This window comes from Bombina bombina, chromosome 6 (assembly GCF_027579735.1).
Source record: "Bombina bombina isolate aBomBom1 chromosome 6, aBomBom1.pri, whole genome shotgun sequence".
NCBI classification, from domain to species: domain Eukaryota; kingdom Metazoa; phylum Chordata; class Amphibia; order Anura; family Bombinatoridae; genus Bombina; species Bombina bombina.
In genome coordinates, this window is record NC_069504.1 from 110399165 (window position 1) to 110419137 (window position 19973).

A 19973-nucleotide genomic window follows, 5' to 3' on the forward strand; every position below is an offset into this window, starting at 1 on the left:
GGGGATGCCATGAGATCCAATTCCGGCTGACCCCACTTGAGAATCAGGTTTGAAAACACTTCCGGATGGAGTTCCCACTCCCCCGGATGAAAAGTCTGCCTGCTCAGGAAATCCGCCTCCAAGTTGTCCACCCCTGGGAAGTGGATCACCGACAGACAGCAAGAGTGGGCTTCCGCCCACTGGATTATTTTTATAACATCGGTCATCGCTAAGGAACTCCTCGTTCCTCCCTGATGATTGATGTAAGCCACAGAAGTTATATTGTCCGACTGGAACCTGATAAACCGGACCGAGGCTAACTGGGGCCAGGCCAGAAGAAAATTGAAGATTGCTCTCAGTTCTAGAATGTTTATAGGAAGAACAGACTCTGACCGAGTCCAAACTCCCTGAGCTTTTAGGGAGCCCCAGACTGATCCCCACCCTAGAAGGCTGGCGACTGATGTCACAATCACCCAAGATGGTCTGCGAAGCAGGTTCCCTAGGAAAGGTGATGCAGAGACAACCACCATTGAAGAGAATTCCTTGTCTCCTGCTCCAGTAGTATTCGAGGAGACAAGTCCGCATAATCTCCGTTCCATTGCTTGAGCATGCTTAACTGCAGAGGTCTGAGGTGGAACCGAGCAAACAGGATGATGTCCATTGCCGCCACCATCATTCCGATTACCTCCAATGCACTGAGCTACTGACGGCCGAGGAGTGGACTGAAGGACAAGACAAGTATCGATAATCTTTTGATTTCCTGACATCTGTCAGAAAAATCTTCATAGACAGGGAATCTATTATGGTTCCTAAGAAAGTTACCCTTGTATTTGGGACTAAAGAGCTCTTTTCCAAATTTACCTTCCACCCGTGAGATCGCAGGAAGGATAACACCATGTCGGTGTGGGATCTTGCTTGTTGAAAGGATGGCGCCTGGACTAGGATGTCATCCAGATAGGGCGCCAGTGCAATGCCCCGTGACCGAAGCACCACCAACAGCAATCCCAGAACCTTTGTGAAAATTCTGGGAGCTGTGGCAAGACCGAAAGGAAGAGCCACGAACTGGAAGTGTTTGTCCAGGAAGGCAAACCTTCGGAACTTGTGATGATCCCTGAGAATAGGAACATGTAGGTACGTGTCCTTTAAATCCCTGTTGTCATAAATTGACCCTCCTGGATCAAGAGTTGAATGGAACGAACAGTTTCCATCTTGAAGGACGGTAACCTGAGAAATTTGTTTAGACTCTTGAGGTCTAAAATTGGTCTGAAAGTTCCCTCCTTTTTGGGAACCACAAACAGATTGGAATAAAAACCCCGACCCTGTTCCTGTACTGGAACGGGAACAATCACTCCCAGGGCGAAGAGGTCTCCTACGCAGTGTAAGAACGCCTCTCTCTTTGTCTGGTCTGCAGATAATCTTAAAAGTAGAAACCTGCCTCTGGGAGGAAAACTTTTGAACTCTAGTTTGTATCCCTGGGACACTATTTCTATTGCCCAGGGATCCTGAACATCCTGAACCCAAGTCTGAGCGAAGAAGGAAAGTCTGCCCCCTACCAGATCCGATCCCGGATCGGGGGCATGCCCTTCATGCTGTCTTGGATTTAATAGCAGGCTTCTTGGATTGTTTTCCCTTATTCCAAGATTGGTTGGGTCTCCATGCAGGTTTAGATTGTTCCTGCTTAGAGGAGGAAGAGGAGGAATTTCCCTTGAAATTTCAAAAGGAACAGAAATTACTCTGTCGTCCTTTCTGTTTGTTTCTCTTATCTTGAGGTAGAAGATGACCCTTACCTCCCGTGATATCGGAGATAATTTCCGTTAGGCCAGGTCAAAACAAGGTCTTCCCCTTGTAAGGAATAGCCAGAAGCTTAGACTTAGAGGAAACGTCCGCAGACCAAGGTTTTAAACATAAGGCTCTGCGAGCTAGAATAGAGAAACCCGAAATCTTAGCTCCCAGCTTGATAACTTGAAGGGAAGCGTCCATAATAAAGGCATTAGCTAGTTTAAGAGCCTTTATCCTATCCTGGATCTCATCCAAAGAAGTTTCTGTCCTGAGGGCCTCAGACAGTGCATCAAACCAATACGCCGCCGCACTAGTGACGGTAGCAATGCACACAGCTGGTTGCCATTGCAGGCCCTGGTGTACATATATCTTTTTGAGTAAACCCTTTAACTTTTTGTCCATAGGATCTTTGAAAGCACAACTATCTTCTATGGGAATAGTAGTTCTCTTAGCTAAGATGGAACTTCCACCTTAGGCACTGACAAGTCTCCTTGATAGAGTCGGCTATGGGAAACATCTTCTTAAAAATAGGAGAGGCATAAAAACGTATTCTCGGTCTCTCCCAATCCTTAGCAATTATTTCAGAAGCTCGGTCAGGGACCGGAAACACGTCTGTCGAGAAAGGAACCTCGAAATATTGGTTCAGCTTACTAGACTTCTTAGGAACAACCACTACCATGGAGTCACTGTCGTCCAAAGTAGCTAAAACCTTCCTAAGTAACACACGGAGGTGTTCTAGCTTAAACCTAAAAAGATACAACCTCAGTATCAGCCAGAGGAATTACACTTTCTGAATCTGAAATTTCACCTTCAGATGCTACAGCGGTATCCTCCTCTTCGGGCTTCTGGGAGGGAACCTCCGAAATTGCAACAATTGCGTCAGAAGCCTCGCTTACTGAATGCCTGATTTTCCTCTTAAGCTTTCCCTGCAACAATGGAAAAGCAGACAACGCATTAGAAATTGTAGAAGACATGAGAGAAGCTATGTCTTTTAAGGTAACTCCAGAGGTAACTAGAGCAGAAGTGCAGGGCACTGCTTGTGAGGCCGGTAAAATTTGTGACGCTTGGGGAGAAAGCTGCGGCATATATTGAACCTCGTCATTAGACTCTTGTACAGCATCCGCTTTAGAAAAATTTTGCTCAGAAAAAATCTTTTCCCTATAATTTAAAGTCCTCTCAATACATGAGGGACAGAAAGAGATAGGTGTTTCCACATTTGCATCAAACCACAAGGAGCAAGTGACATCTTCCAAGGCTTCTTGGTCCATACTGTTCACAATGAGTAAATTAATAAATAAAAAACCTCAAAAATGAATTCAAATTTTTGGAATGAAAAAAGCATTACTGTGTCCTTAAATTTAAACAGGTAACTTTTTTATTCAACTTGTCAATTATGAAAATAACACAATTTGAACATTACAGACACCTTTACATCTCAGCAACCCTGCTGAGGTGCCTACCTGACTGCTAAACATGAGTCAATGTCCCTTTTCTTGTGGTGCAGGAACGATCCTGACCTCAGCAATAAGAATAGCGCCAAAGGATAATGCTAGAAACGCCTGCTTTACTGGAAACCATGCGTTTCTAATGACACACTACTGAACTCAAGCTCTGTCATCTCTGATACAGAAGAAATGTCCTGGACTAATGCGCAATAAAAGTGGCGCGTAAAACCAGTAAGGACCGCCCATCGTGGGCGTTACTATATGCACCTCATCTCCCGATCGGCATGTTTGCTAAGTAAAGCCGTCGGGAAACACAAACCACCAGAGCAAATGAAAAACCTTTACTCCCAGCCCCAGTGCCTGCAGATATGGCTGTCTAAAGTCCTCTCCAGTCTAGGAGAGTCTGTAGTCCCCAAACATAAAGTGCCCCTTCCTGTATAAGCCTTATATGTTCATTTTTCAAAAAAATGTGCACACTTTTATCTCTGAGATGCTTTAATTTTCTTGCTCCAGAATAAAAAAGCAGCACTTACCTCATATCTGCCTGACAGCAAGGCAGCTCACAGGCTTGAGAGGTCCTATCCCTCACATCGACCTGTGGAGAAATAAAAGTCTGAGTAAATTTACCTCAGGCTATAGGAAATAGGGCAGCATGAAATACATGGGAGGCGCAGTGAGAACTATGTCACACAAGTTCCCATTGCTCTAAAGCCACCACTGCTCTACTGAAGAGAGACTGATATGGACTATGGCTACACCCTAGGACAAAGCAGCACAATCTTGCACTACTTTAAAAATAATAAACTCTTGATTGAAGAATGTTATCTAACACCTCACTTTACCACTTCATAGCACTAACGTAGGCAAAGAGAATGACTGGGGTGGGAGGGAAGTGAGGAGCTATTTAACAGCTTTGCTGTGGTGCTCTTTGCTGCCTCCTGCTGACCAGGAGGTGAATATCCCATTAGTAATTAAGATGATCCGTGGACTCATGTCATAAAAAAGAAATATATATACGAGAAGAATAGGATCTCCATCCTGCTCCACTCGTCTAATCAAGATCGTTATCTGATTTAGAAGACTGAGATTTGACTGACGGATCAGTACTAGGAATCTCGAACATCGCCAAAACTTCTCTCAGAAGCAAGCGCAGGCGTGCCATTCTAAATCTAAATGCAAAATTCTCTTCAGTCGGAGGTATCAAATCAGTAAACTCCGACCCTGGAGGTCCTACATCTAAAGCCTCAGAGGGAACCGCATCCCCAGATGACTGATCGGATACAATCGTCAATTTAGATGACGGCCCCTGGGCAGGAGTGCATGGATTAACCCTTCGCTTGCACGTAGCAGAAATAGGCAAAATCGCTAAGGCAGTAGAGAAAACCATGCGGAACTACGCAGTAACCTCTGGTGGAAAAAAGCAGTGGAACACAAAACATGGTCCTTCAAGTTTGACAGACTGTAGCGTTGCTTCTGACATGGACTTGAGTGAAGAAAAGCAGGCAGCGAAACCAGTCAATGCTGATTGCTTAGGAGCTGTTAAAGGGACACTGAACCCAAATTTTATTCTTTCGTGATTTAGATAGAGCATGCAATTTTAAGCAACTTTCTAATTTACTCCTATTATCAAATTCTCTTCATTCTCTTGGTATCTTTATTTGAAATGCAAGAATGTAAGTTTAGATGCCGGCCCATTTTTGGTGAACACACTGGGTTGTTCTTGCTGATTGGTGGATAACTTCACCCAACAATAAACAAGTGCTTTCCATGGGTCTGAACCAAAAAAATAGCTTAGATGTCTTCTTTTTCAAATAAAGAAAGCAAGAGAACGAAGAAAAATTGATAATAGAAGGAAATTCTATCTGAATCACAAAAGAAAAAAAATTGGTTCAGTGTCCCTCTAATCTGAGTCTGGATGGCTTTGCAGAAAGACTCTCCCTGCATCTCCAGACTCTAACTTTCATCAATGCTCTCACTGAGAGGCTGACAACAGTACTTAAAACTCCAGTCTCATCTCATACCCTTCCTAAGGAACTACTCCAAAAACTTCGGACACTTCTCTGCCAACCTCCTGTGACGAAAGGCACAGAATGACTGGGGGATGAGGGAAGTGGGGGAAGTATTTAAGCCTTTGGCTTGGGTGTCTTTGCCTCTTCCTGGTGCCCAGGTTCAGTATTCCCACAAGTAATGAATGCAGCTGTGGACTCTCCCTATATTAAGAAGGAAATCTGATATATTTTAGGCAGCCTGTCATAGACATATGCTTAATCAGAACTAATATTCAGTACTAATCAGGCAGAGGATGTGGTTATACTAGGTGGAATACCGTACTCAGGAGTGTTCTTTTCTATAATGAAAGAAAATAAATAACCCATAGCCTCATTCAGTCCTCAGATCTCTAAAGGGGTTTTTGTTAATTTGTGCTGAATGCATATTATAATCAACAATGGTTTTTTGTAGTATAGCTGGTATGTATGGCCAGCGATACAAAAACAAATATTATTATGTACAAATAGAAAGTTAAAGTGATTGTAATGTTTAATTAATTAAAGTCCAGTATCTAAAAGCGCTCTTAAAAACAGGGGCCCTTTAATTCATTAAACTTTACAAACAGCCTTTTTAAAAATAAAATATAAATTCTTTATGGTAAACAGACTGCTGATCCTCTGCCCGTGTCTTCTTCTGTATTTTGCAGATCATTGATGAACCAGGCTTCCTCCAATCATTGCGTGCCCCCATTGGCGCCCATCTCGTGGGGCACGCAACGTTTGGAGGAAGCCTGATTTGTCATCGATATGCAAAATACAGTCAAAGATGCAGGCGGAGGATCAGCGGTCTGTTCACTGTAAAAAAAAGTATTTTTTTTTTTTTAAAGCGTGTAAAGTTTAATAAATGAAAGTGCCCCTGTTCTGTTTTTCAGAGTATATTTAGAACTACCATGCTACGGATTTCAAATATGCACATTTAATATATTCTTGGAACTTAACGTGTTTTTAGAAGTGAAGCTAAAGAGGAGGTTAGGGTTTGATGGGAGGAACATTGCAAGACACAGATGTACTGAGGTGTTCATGTTTGGCTTACCTAGGTAGGACAGAGTTTTGAGGTCTGGCTTTTGCAGGTGACGTTACTTCTTGAACTGAATTTACTGAAGATCCTGATGACTGTTCCTGTTGTGGTGTGGGCTGGCTCTGATGGGCTTCTCTTGAGTTCTGAGATTGCTCTTTGTCTTTTGTCACTTCTTTTTCTCTCGATCGAGCTTTGTGTTCAGCAAGGAGGATGTCAAACTGCTTTTTACGACCAGGTACCGCTCGTCGGTGATTAAGTGAATGAGTCTAAAAGAAAAATCATTTTTTTATTGCTACTGACTACACGAAATCGCACCTTTTAGGACCCTTTAAGCAATTACATATTGTTTAAATCAATCTATCTAAAACACTGGTTTTCAAACCTGTCCCCAGGGCTCCATAAGAGGCCACATTTTGAGGATATCTGAACTAGAGCACAGGTGAAATAATCAGCTGATTAGTAAACATGGGAATTTTACCTGCTCTCGTCCAAGGTAATCCAGAGGACAGGTTTGGAAACCAGTGATCAAAAGGAACTTAATGATCGGCTAGCAATTCCAAACTAGGCAATGACTTCACCACTAGGCTGCTATTAAAGAAGATTAACCTGGACATACACTATGTTTTAGGCTATGGGCTGCACAGGTGTCACTAAGAAAATACCCAGGTACAGTGCTGTTCCTCTGCCACAAAATACAAAGCCAATCTTAACCAGCCAGAGGTGAAAGTAAGTAAAACAGCCAGTGCGTCTTCTTTCACACAGTTTACCAAGTTAGAATAAATAACTACCTTATAAAAAACAGAATTTATGCTTACCTGATAAATTACTTTCTCTTGCGGTGTATCCAGTCTACGGATTCATCCTTACTTGTGGGATATTCTCATTCCCTACAGGAACTGGCAAAGAGAGCACACAGCAGAGCTGTCCATATAGCTCCCCCTCTGGCTCCGCCCCCCAGTCATTCGACCGACGGTTAGGAGAAAAAGGAGAAACCATAGGGTGCAGTGGTAACTGTAGTTTAAACAAGAAATTTTAACCTGACTTAATTGCCAGGGCGGGCCGTGGACTGGATACACCGCAAGAGAAAGTAATTTATCAGGTAAGCATAAATTCTGTTTTCTCTGTTGTCCAGCAGTCTCATAAGCCAATCGGATGATGCTTTTCAGCCAAAAGGAAAGAGAGGTAGCAGTCGCCTTCTGACCTCTCCTCTTACCAGAATAGACAACAAACAAGGATGATGTTTGTCTGAAATCCTTAGTTGCTTGTAAATAGAATTTCAAAGCACGAACCACATCAAGATTGTGTAAAAGCCGTTCCCTTCTTAGAAGCTCGATTAGGACACAGGGAAGGAACAACGATTTCCTGGTTAATGTTCTTATTAGAAACAACTTTAGGAAGAAAACCAGGTTTGGTATGCAAAACTACCTTATCTGCATGGAACACCAGATAGGGTGAATTACACTGCAAAGCAGACAATTCTGAAACTCTTCGAGCAGAAGATATAGCCACCAAAAACAAAACTTTCCAAGATAATAACTTAATAGCTATGGAATGTAAAGGTTCAAACGGAACCCCTTGAAGAACTGAAAGAACTAAATTTAGACTCCATGGAGGAGCCACAGGTTTATAGACAGGCTTGATTCTGACTAAAGCCTGTGCAAACGCTTGAACATCTGGTACTTCTGCCAGACGCTTGTGTAAAAGGATAGACAGAGCGGATATCTGTCCCTTTAAGGAACTAGCTGACAAACCTTTCGCCAATCCTTCTTGGAGAAAAGACAATATCCTTGGAATCCTAATCTTACTCCACGAGTAACCCTTGGATTCACACCAACAAAGATATTTCCGCCATATCTTATGGTAAATTTTCCTGGTGACAGGCTTTCTAGCTTGGATCAGAGTATCTATGACTGATTCAGAGAACCCACGCTTGTATAGAATTAAGCGTTCAATCTCCAAGCAGTCAGCTGATGAGAAACTAGATTTGGATGCTTGAATGGACCCTGTATTAGAAGATCCTGCCTCATTGGCAGTGTCCATGGTGGGACAGATGACATGTCCACTAGGTCTGCATACCAAGTCCTGCGTGGCCACGCAGGCGCTATCAGAATTACTGAGGCCTTCTCCTGTTTGATTCTGGCTACCAGCCGAGGGAGAAGGGGAAACGGTGGAAAGACATAAGCCAGATTGAAGGACCAAGGCGCTACTAGAGCAGTGATTTTTAACCTTTTTTTTGCCGTGGCACACTTTTTTACATTAAAAAATCCTGTGGCACACCACCATCCCAAATTTTTCAAAAAATCACACATTGTAGCCTAATACAGCATATATATATATATACACATACACAAAAACACACAAATAATGCATGTAATGTGCTGTTATGCCATGCCTCCTACAAACTACCCCTGCACTGGGAGTAAAAAACAAGAAAAGTTTAAAAAATATGTCACACTGTTGTCAGTCTGCCGTGGCACACCTGAGGATCTCTCACGGCACACTAGTGTGCCATGGCACACTGGTTGAAAAACACTGTACTAGAGCATCTATCAATGCCGCCTTGGGGTCCCTGGACCTGGATCCGTAAAGAGGAAGTTTGGTGTTCTGACGGGACGCCATTAGATCCAACTCTGGAATGCCCCATAGCTGGGTCAGCTGAGCAAAAACCTCCTGGTGGAGTTCCCACTCCCCTGGGTGAAAAGTCTGAAGACTTAGGAAATCCTCTTCCCAGTTGTCTACTCCTGGGATGTGAATTCCAGATAGATGGCAAGAGTGATCCTCCGCCCACCTGATTATCTTGGTTACTTCCTTCATCGCTAAGGAACTCTTTGTTCCTCCCTGATGATTGATGTATGCTACAGTCGTGATGTTGTCCGACTGAAATCTGATAAATTTGGCCGCCGCTAGCTGAGGCCATGCCTGGAGCGTGTTGAATATCGCTCTCAGTTCCAAAATGTTTATCGGGAGAAGAGACTCTTCCCAAGACCATAGGCCCTGAGCTTTCAGGGAGCCCCAGACCGAGCCCCAGCCTAACAGACTGGCGTCGGTCGTTACAATGATCCACTCCGGTCTGCGGAAGCACATTCCCTGAGACAGGTGATCCTGAGACAACCACCAGAGAAGAGAATCTCTGGTTTTCTGGTCCAGTTGGATTTGAGGAGACAAATCTGCATAATCCCCATTCCACTGTTTGAGCATGCACAATTGCAGTGGCCTGAGATGAATTCGAGCAAAAGGGACTACGTCCATTGCTGCTACCATTAATCCGATTACCTCCATGCACTGAGCTACAGATGGCCGAGGAATGGAATGAAGAGCTCGGCAAGTACTTAAAAGCTTTAACCTTCTGACCTCCGTCAGAAATATTTTAATTTCTACCGAGTCTATTAATGTTCCCAGGAAGGGAACCCTTGTGAGCGGGGACAGAGAACTTTTTTCTGTGTTCACCTTCCACCCGTGAGACCTTAGAAAGGCCAGAACAATTTCCGTATGAGCCTTGGCTCTGGGAAAAGACGACGCCTGTATTAAGATGTCGTCCAGATAAGGTGCTACTGCAATGCCCCGCGGTCTTAGTACCGCTAGAAGGGACCCAAGCACTTTTGTGAAGATTCTGGGAGCGGTGGCCAACCCGAAGGGAAGGGCCACAAACTGGTAATGCTTGTCCAGAAAAGCGAACCTTAGGAACTGATGGTGATCCTTGTGGATAGGAATATGAAGGTACGCATCCCTTAGATCCACGGTAGTCATATATTGACCTTCCTGGATCATTGGTAAGATTGTCCGAATGGTCTCCATTTTGAATGATGGAACTCTGAGGAATTTGTTTAGAATTTTTAGATCCAGGATTGGCCTGAAAGTTCCTTCCTTTTTGGGAACCACAAACAGGTTTGAGTAAAAGCCTAGTCCTTGTTCTGTAATTGGAACTGGATATATCACTCCCATCTGGAGTAGATCTTCTACACAGCATAAGAACGCCTCTTTCTTTGTCTGGTCTGTAGACAGACGAGAAATGTGGAACCTTCCCCTTGGAGGAGAGTCCTTGAATTCTAGAAGATATCCCTGAGTAACAATCTCTAACGCCCAGGGATCGGGAACATCTCTTGCCCAAGCCTGAGCAAAGAGAGAGAGTCTGCCCCCTACCAGATCCGGTCCCGGATCGGGGGCTACCCCTTCATGCTGTCTTAGTAGCAGCCGCAGGCTTTTTGGCCTGTTTACCCTTGTTCCAGCCCTGCAAAGGTTTCCAGGTTGCCTTGGGCTGTGAAGCTTTACCCTCTTGCTTTGCGGTTGCAGAGGTTGAAGCAGGACCGCTCCTGAAGTTGCGAAAGGAACGAAAATTAGCCTTGTTTTTAGCCTTAAAAGGCCTATCTTGCGGGAGGGCATGGCCCTTTCCCACAATTTCTTTCAACTCTGGCCCGAAAAGGGTCTTTCCCTTGAAAGGAATATTCAGTAATTTTGTTTTGGACGACACGTCGGCCGACCATGATTTGAGCCAAAGCGCTCTGCGCGCCATGATGGCAACACCAGAATTTTTCGCCGCTAACTTAGCTAATTGCAAAGCGGCATCTGTGATAAAAGAATTAGCCAGTTTTAGAGCATTAATTCTATCCATGACTTCGTCATATGAAGTCTCCCTCTGGAGCGACTCCTCCAGCGCCTCAAACCAAAAAGCCGCTGCAGTAGTTACAGGAATAATGCAGGCAATATGTTGGAGAAGGAAACCTTGTTGAACAAATATTTTCTTTAGTAAACCTTCTAATTTTTTATCCATAGGATTTTTGAAAGCACAACTGTCTTCAATTGGTATGGTTGTGCGCTTGGCTAGTGTTGAAACTGCCCCCTCTACCTTAGGGACCGTCTGCCACGTGTCCCGCCTGGGATCAGTTATGGGGAACATTTTCTTAAAGATAGGGGGGGGGAAACAAAAGGTACACCTGGTCTCTCCCACTCCCTAGCAACAATATCCGCCACCCTCTTAGGGATCGGAAACACATCAGTGTATACAGGGACTTCTAGATATTTGTCCATTTTACACAATTTCTCTGGGACCACCATAGGGTCACAATCATCCAGAGTTGATAAGACCTCCCTAAGCAGTACGCCGAGGTGTTCCAATTTAAATTTAAATGCTAGTGAATCTGATTCTGCCCGCTGAGAAACTTTTCCGGAGTCAGAAATTTCTCCCTCAGACATTACATCCCTCGCCCCTACTTCAGAGTGTTGTGAGGGTACATCAGATAAACCTCCCAAAGCTTCCGACTGCTCCTCATCTGTTCTCAAAACAGAGCTATTGCGCTTTTTAGGGAAAACTGGCAGTTTGGATAGAAAGGCCGCAAGGGAATTATCCATGACTGCCGCCAGTTGTTGCAATGTAATAGGTGCCAATGCACTAGAGGTACTAGGTATCGCTTGAGCGGGCGTAACTGGTGATGACACATGGGGAGAGGAAGGCGGATTATCCTCATTACCTTCAGTCAAAGAATCATCTAGGGCTATATTTTTAAGTGACACAATATGATCTTTAAAGTGTATAGACACATTAGTGCACTTGGGACACATTTTGAGTGGGGGTTCCACCATGGCTTCTAAACACATAGAGCAAGACTTTTCCTTAGTGTCAGACATGTTTAACAGATTAGTATTATACACAAGCAGGCTTGGAAAAACACTTTATCAAGTAAAAAATACAATTTGCAATAAATGGTATTGTGCCTTTAAGAAATAAAAGCGCACACAATTTTACAAAACGGTGAAAAATTAACCAAATCTCTTGAAATTTTTACAGTATGTGCCTAATGCTTCGATATGATTGCACAGCAAGTTTCAGCCTGATTAACCCTTTAATGCCCAAACTGGAGCCGCCTAAAGGAAACAACCGGTTAATAAACTACAGCACCTTGCCACAGCAGCCTGCTGTGGCCCTACCTACCCTTAAGGATTGGATTTGAGAAAATGAAGCCTCCTGAAGTCCTCAAGCAGTCTCTGGACCCATGTGAAGCAGCATGCAAGGAAATCTGTCAGAATAAACTGCGCAACTGAGGCGCGAAATTAGGCCCCTCCCACTCCACTCCGGAGCTGTGGGGACTTCAGAACCCAATTTAGGTGACTAAAAATAATGCCATGTGGAATAAAACCCCAAATAAACACACCAAAAGTGCTTAAAAAGTGTCAATAAAGAGTATTTTGCTAAATAAAATAATCGATTGCCCTGCAAAAGTGATAACCAGTCTATTGAGCCCTCTTAAATAAGCCTCTAGTTCTATACTAAGTCTCAGAACATGGCTTACCTTTCCCACATGGGGAATCTTGTCAGTCTTCTAGCATTATCTTGTCTTGACTAGAAAAAAGATGACTGAAACATACCTCAAAGCAGTTAAGCCTGCAAACTGTTCCCCCAACTGAAGTTTTCTGGTACTCCTCAGTCCTGTGTGGGAACAGCAATGGATTTTAGTTACAACATGCTAAAATCATTTTCCTCTCAGCAGAATTCTTCATCACATTTCTGCCAGAGAGTAAATAGCACAAACCGGTACTATTTAAAAATAACAAACTTTTGATTGAAGATATAAAACTACAAATCTAACACCACATTCACTTTACCCTCCCGTGGAGATGCTACTTGTTAGAGCGGCAAAGAGAATGACTGGGGGGCGGAGCCAGAGGGGGAGCTATATGGACAGCTCTGCTGTGTGCTCTCTTTGCCACTTCCTGTAAGGAATGAGAATATCCCACAAGTAAGGATGAATCCGTGGACTGGATACACCTTGCAAGAGAAATGCAGTTGCTGTACACGTACAGTGTAGGGAGGGGGGAAAACCTATAAGTTGGTGCTACATATCTGGACTAAAACCATGCTGCTTTGTTTTATTGGTTGTAATTGATCTGCCTAATACAGTTGTTTTTCTTTAGAATCCATTCTATATAGGAGCAAATAAGCTTAGAAAATATATTATGGATTTAAGAAATAGATGTTAACATTTCATTAAAGGGACACTGAATCCAATTTTTGTTTCTTTCATGATTCAGATAAAGCATGCAATTTTAAGCAACTTTCTAATTTACTCCTATTATCAAATTGTTTTCATTGGGTTTAGTGTCCCTTTAATGCCACTTTGAATAAATGGTGACGGTGGTGTTCTCCACAAGGACCTATTTATTGGGCACACCACCTGGCTGATTTTACTAACCACCCAGCTAAACTGTTAGCCAATATTAAGCCTATTATTAAATGTTCTCAATGTTTGTTGCACAAATTATCATTAAATCAATTTATGTTAAACTGTTTCTGCCCTGGATAGCTTAGAGGGACATGAAAACCTAATTTTTCCCCATGATTCAGATAGAACATGCAATTTTAAACAACTTTCTAGTTTTCTTCTATTATCTAATTTTCTTTGTCCTCTTGGTATCTTTTGTTGAAAAGCAGGGACATGAGCTCAGGAGCCTTCCCATGTCAGGAGCACTGTATGGCAGCAGTTTTGCAAGAATGTTATTAATTTACAAGAGCACTAGATGGCAGCACTATTTCTTCCAGTATAGTGCTCCAGACACCTACCTAGGTATCTCTTCAACAAAGAATAACATAGGGAATGAAGCAAATTTGATAATAGAAGTTGGAGTTTCTTGATGTTTTAAATTGTAGTCTGTTTGAATCATAAAATATTTTTTTGGGTTTTATATCCTTTTAAAAGGGACAGTACACTGTAAAATAGTTTTTATATTATTGTATTTTTAATGGACTTGTTATACCAGCTGCACAGTATAAAATGTATGAGAAATAGCATTTTCAGGTTTATTTGTGTATATGAAATAGCTGGTTTTGTGCTTTCAAACCACAGCCTATTACAATGGGTTGAGCTTCCAGCTAATACCACATCTCATTATGTTATCACATTCCTTAAAAGGACACTGAACCCAATTTTTTTCTTTCATGATTCAGATAGAACATGCAATTTTAAGCAACTTTCTAATTTACTTCTATTATCAATTTTAATTCGTTCTCTTTCTATCTTTATTTGAAAAAGAAGACATCCCAGCTAAGGAGCCAGAAAATGTTTGCTTCAGGACCATGGACAGCACTTGTTTATTGGTGCTGACCAATCAGCAAGGACAACCCAGGTTGTTCACAAAAAATGGGCAGGCATCTAAACTTACATTCTTGCTTTTCAAATAAACATACCAAGAGAATGAAGAAAATTTGATAACAGGAGTAAATTAGAAAGTTTACAGTGTCCCTTTAATTTTGTATTTATTTGGAAAACCAAAGCTCAATAGTTAGAGAGAACAATAGAAAATTATCATTTTATTACTTAAAGGTACACTGAACCCAATTTTTTTTTCTTTCATGATTCAGATAGAGCATGGCATTTTAAGCAACTTTATAATTTACTCCTATTATCAAATTTTCTTCATTCTCTTGGTATCTTTATTTGAAATGCAAGAATGTAAGTTTAGATGCCGGACCATTTTTGGTGAACAACCTGGGTTGTTCTTGCTGATTGGAGGATAAATTAATCCACCAATAAAAAAGTGCTGTCCAGAGTTCTGAACCCCCAAAAAAGCTTAGATGCCTTCTTTTTCAAATAAAGATAGCACAAGAACGAAGACAAATTGATAATAGGAGTAAATTAGAAAGTTGCTTAAAATTGCATGCTCTATTTGAATCATGAAAGAAAACATTTGGGTTCAGTGTCCCTTTAACTATCCTGCACCCCACTGGGAGTGTCATTTATTCTGCTGGCTGTGTTTACTTAAGCTATCCAATAGCCTGGACTCCAGTATACAAACTTTCAGTATAGGTTGGGATACCGTAAGCTGAATCAGCTATTTCAAATGACAAAAACATAATTTATGTAAGAACTTACCTGATAAATTCATTTCTTTCATATTAGCAAGAGTCCATGAGCTAGTGACGTATGGGATATACATTCCTACCAGGAGGGGCAAAGTTTCCCAAACCTCAAAATGCCTATAAATACACCCCTCACCACACCCACAATTCAGTTTAACGAATAGCCAAGAAGTGGGGTGATAAAAAAGTGCGAAAGCATATAAAATAAGGAATTGGAATAATTGTGCTTTATACAAAATCATAACCACCACAAAAAAAGGGCGGGCCTCATGGACTCTTGCTAATATGAAAGAAATGAATTTATCAGGTAAGTTCTTACATAAATTATGTTTTCTTTCATGTAATTAGCAAGAGTCCATGAGCTAGTGACGTATGGGATAATGACTACCCAAGATGTGGATCTTTCCACACAAGAGTCACTAGAGAGGGAGGGATAAAATAAAGACAGCCAATTCCTGCTGAAAATAATCCACACCCAAAATAAAGTTTAACGAAAAACATAAGCAGAAGATTCAAACTGAAACCGCTGCCTGAAGTACTTTTCTACCAAAAACTGCTTCAGAAGAAGAAAATACATCAAAATGGTAGAATTTAGTAAAAGTATGCAAAGAGGACCAAGTTGCTGCTTTGCAGATCTGGTCAACCGAAGCTTCATTCCTAAACGCCCAGGAAGTAGATACTGACCTAGTAGAATGAGCTGTAATTCTCTGAGGCGGAATTTTACCCGACTCAACATAGGCAAGATGAATTAAAGATTTCAACCAAGATGCCAAAGAAATGGCAGAAGCTTTCTGGCCTTTTCTAGAACCGGAAAAGATAACAAATAGACTAGAAGTCTTACGGAAAGATTTCGTAGCTTCAACATAATATTTCAAAGCTCTAACAACATCCAAAGAATGCAACGATTTCTCCTTAGAATTCTTAGGATTAGGACATAATGAAGGAACCACAATTTCCCTACTAATGTTGTTGGAATTCACAACTTTAGGTAAAAATTCAAAAGAAGTTCGCAACACCGCCTTATCCTGATGAAAAATCAGAAAAGGAGACTCACAAGAAAGAGCAAATAATTCAGAAACTCTTCTGGCAGAAGAGATGGCTAAAAGGAACAAAACTTTCCAAGAAAGTAATTTAATGTCCAATGAATGCATAGGTTCAAACGGAGGAGCTTGAAGAGCTCCCAGAACCAAATTCAAACTCCAAGGAGGAGAAATTGACTTAATGACAGGTTTTATACGAACCAAAGCTTGTACAAAACAATGAATATCAGGAAGAATAGCAATCTTTCTGTGAAAAAGAACAGAAAGAGCAGAGATTTGTCCTTTCAAAGAACTTGCGGACAAACCCTTATCTAAACCATCCTGAAGAAACTGTAAAATTCTCGGTATTCTAAAAGAATGCCAAGAAAAATGATGAGAAAGACACCAAGAAATATAAGTCTTCCAGACTCTATAATATATCTCTCGAGATACAGATTTACGAGCCTGTAACATAGTATTAATCACGGAGTCAGAGAAACCTCTTTGACCAAGAATCAAGCGTTCAATCTCCATACCTTTAAATTTAAGGATTTCAGATCCTGATGGAAAAAAGGACCTTGTGACAGAAGGTCTGGTCTTAACGGAAGAGTCCACGGTTGGCAAGAGGCCATCCGGACAAGATCCGCATACCAAAACCTGTGAGGCCATGCTGGAGCTACCAGCAGAACAAACGAGCATTCCTTCAAAATCTTGGAGATTACTCTTGGAAGAAGAACTAGAGGCGGAAAGATATAGGCAGGATGATACTTCCAAGGAAGTGATAATGCATCCACTGCCTCCGCCTGAGGATCCCGGGATCTGGACAGATACCTGGGAAGTTTCTTGTTTAGATGGGACGCCATCAGATCTATTTCTGGAAGTTCCCACATTTGAACAATCTGAAGAAATACCTCTGGGTGAAGAGACCATTCGCCCGGATGCAACGTTTGGCGACTGAGATAATCCGCTTCCCAATTGTCTACACCTGGGATATGAACCGCAGAGATTAGACAGGAGCTGGATTCCGCCCAAACCAAAATTCGAGATACTTCTTTCATAGCCAGAGGACTGTGAGTCCCTCCTTGATGATTGATGTATGCCACAGTTGTGACATTGTCTGTCTGAAAACAAATGAACGATTCTCTCTTCAGAAGAGGCCAAAACTGAAGAGCTCTGAAAATTGCACGGAGTTCCAAGATATTGATAGGTAATCTCACCTCCTGAGATTCCCAAACTCCCTGTGCCGTCAGAGATCCCCACACAGCTCCCCAACCCGTGAGACTTGCATCTGTTGAAATTACAGTCCAGGTCGGAAGCACAAAAGAAGCCCCCTGAATTAAACGATGGTGATCTGTCCACCATGTTAGAGAGTGTCGAACAATCGGTTTTAAAGATATTGTTTGAGATATCTTCGTGTAATCCTTGCACCATTGCTTCAGCATACAGAGCTGAAGAGGTCGCATGTGAAAACGAGCAAAGGGGATCGCGTCCGATGCAGCAGTCATAAGACCTAGAATTTCCATGCATAAGGCTACCGAAGGGAATGATTGTGACTGAAGGTTTCGACAAGCTGCAATCAATTTTAGACGTCTCTTGTCTGTTAAAGACAGAGTCATGGACACTGAATCCATCTGGAAACCCAGAAAGGTTACCCTTGTCTGAGGAATCAAAGAACTTTTTGGTAAATTGATCCTCCAACCATGATCTTGAAGAAACAACACAAGTCGATTCGTATGAGATTCTGCTAAATGTAAAGACTGAGCAAGTACCAAGATATCGTCCAAATAAGGAAATACCACAATACCCTGTTCTCTGATTACAGACAGAAGGGCACCGAGAACCTTTGTAAAAATTCTTGGAGCTGTAGCTAGGCCAAACGGCAGAGCCACAAACTGGTAATGCTTGTCCAGAAAAGAGAATCTCAGGAACTGAAAATGATCTGGATGAATCGGAATATGCAGATATGCATCCTGTAAATCTATTGTGGACATATAATTCCCTTGCTGAACAAAAGGCAAGATAGTCCTTACAGTTACCATTTTGAACGTTGGTATCCTTACATAACGATTCAATATTTTTAGATCCAGAACTGGTCTGAAGGAATTCTCCTTCTTTGGTACAATGAAGAGATTTGAATAAAACCCCATCCCCTGTTCCTGAACTGGAACTGGCATAATTACTCCAGTCAACTCTAGATCTGAAACACATTTCAGAAATGCTTGAGCTTTTACTGGATTTACTGGGACACGGGAAAGAAAAAATCTCTTTGCAGGAGGTCTTATCTTGAAACCAATTCTGTACCCTTCTGAAACAATGTTCTGAATCCAAAGATTGTGAACAGAATTGATCCAAATTTCCTTGAAAAAACGTAACCTGCCCCCTACCAGCTGAGCTGGAATGAGGGCCGCACCTTCATGTGGACTTAGAAGCAGGCTTTGCCTTTCTAGCTGGCTTGGATTTATTCCAGACTGGAGATGGTTTCCAAACTGAAACTGCTCCTGAGGATGAAGGATCAGGCTTTTGTTCTTTGTTGAAACGAAAGGAACGAAAACGATTATTTGCTCTGCTTTTACCTTTAGATTTTTTATCCTGTGGTAAAAAAGTTCCTTTCCCACCAGTAACAGTTGAAATGATGGAATCCAACTGAGAACCAAATAATTTGTTACCCTGGAAAGAAATAGAAAGTAAAGTTGATTTAGAAGCCATATCAGCATTCCAAGTTTTAAGCCATAAAGCTCTTCTAGCTAAAATAGCTAGAGACATAAACCTGACATCAACTCTGATAATATAAAAAATGGCATCACAGATAAAATTATTAGCATGCTGAAGAAGAATAATAATGTCATGAGAATCACGATGTGTTACTTGTTGTGCTAAAGTTTCCAACCAAAAAGTTGAAGCTGCAGCAACATCAGCCAAAGATATAGCAGGTCTAAGAAGATTACCTGAACACAGATAAGCTTTTCTTAGAAAGGACTCAATTTTCCTATCTAGAGGATCCTTAAACGAAGTACCATCTGACGTAGGAATAGTAGTACGTTTAGCAAGGGTAGAAATAGCCCCATCAACTTTAGGGATTTTGTCCCAAAATTCTAATCTGTCAGACGGCACAGGATATAAATGCTTAAAACGTTTAGAAGGAGTAAATGAATTACCCAATTTATCCCATTCTTTGGAAATTACTGCAGAAATAGCATTAGGAACAGGAAAAACTTCTGGAATAACCACAGGAGCTTTAAATACCTTATCTAAACGTTTAGAATTAGTATCAAGAGGACCAGAATCCTCTATTTCTAAAGCAATTAGAACTTCTTTAAGTAAAGAACGAATAAATTCCATTTTAAATAAATATGAAGATTTATCAGCATCAACCTCAGAGACAGAATCCTCTGAACCAGAGGAGTCATCAGAATCAGAATGATGATGTTCATTTAAAAATTCATCTGTAGGGAGAGAAGTTTTAAAAGATTTTTTACGTTTAGTAGAAGGAGAAATAACAGACATAGCCTTCTTTATGGATTCAGAAACAAAATCTCTTATATTATCAGGAACATTCTGCACCTTAGATGTTGAGGGAACTGCAACAGGCAATGGTACTTTACTAAAGGAAATATTATCTGCTTTAACAAGTTTGTCATGACAATCAATACAAACAACAGCTGGAGAAATAGCTACCAAAAGTTTACAGCAGATACACTTAGCTTTGGTAGATTCAGCACTTGACAGCGATTTTCCTGTAGTATCTTCTGACTCAGATGCAACGTGAGACATCTTGCAATATGTAAGAGAAAAAACAACATATATATAAAGCAAAATTGATCAAATTCCTTAAATGAC

The 19973-nt window shown here is 41.5% G+C and overlaps 1 protein-coding gene across 3 annotated transcripts in view; it reads right to left on the reverse strand.

The window, feature by feature from the left end:
* ATXN7L1 (ataxin 7 like 1) overlaps positions 1-19973 on the reverse strand; it is a 746759-nt gene that overhangs the window by 234762 nt on the left and 492024 nt on the right. For all 3 annotated transcript variants that reach the window (XM_053716561.1, XM_053716562.1, XM_053716563.1), the window contains one exon: positions 6285-6535. In XM_053716561.1, the coding sequence (XP_053572536.1) occupies positions 6285-6535 (251 nt within the window). The remainder of the gene's footprint in view (positions 1-6284; positions 6536-19973) is intronic.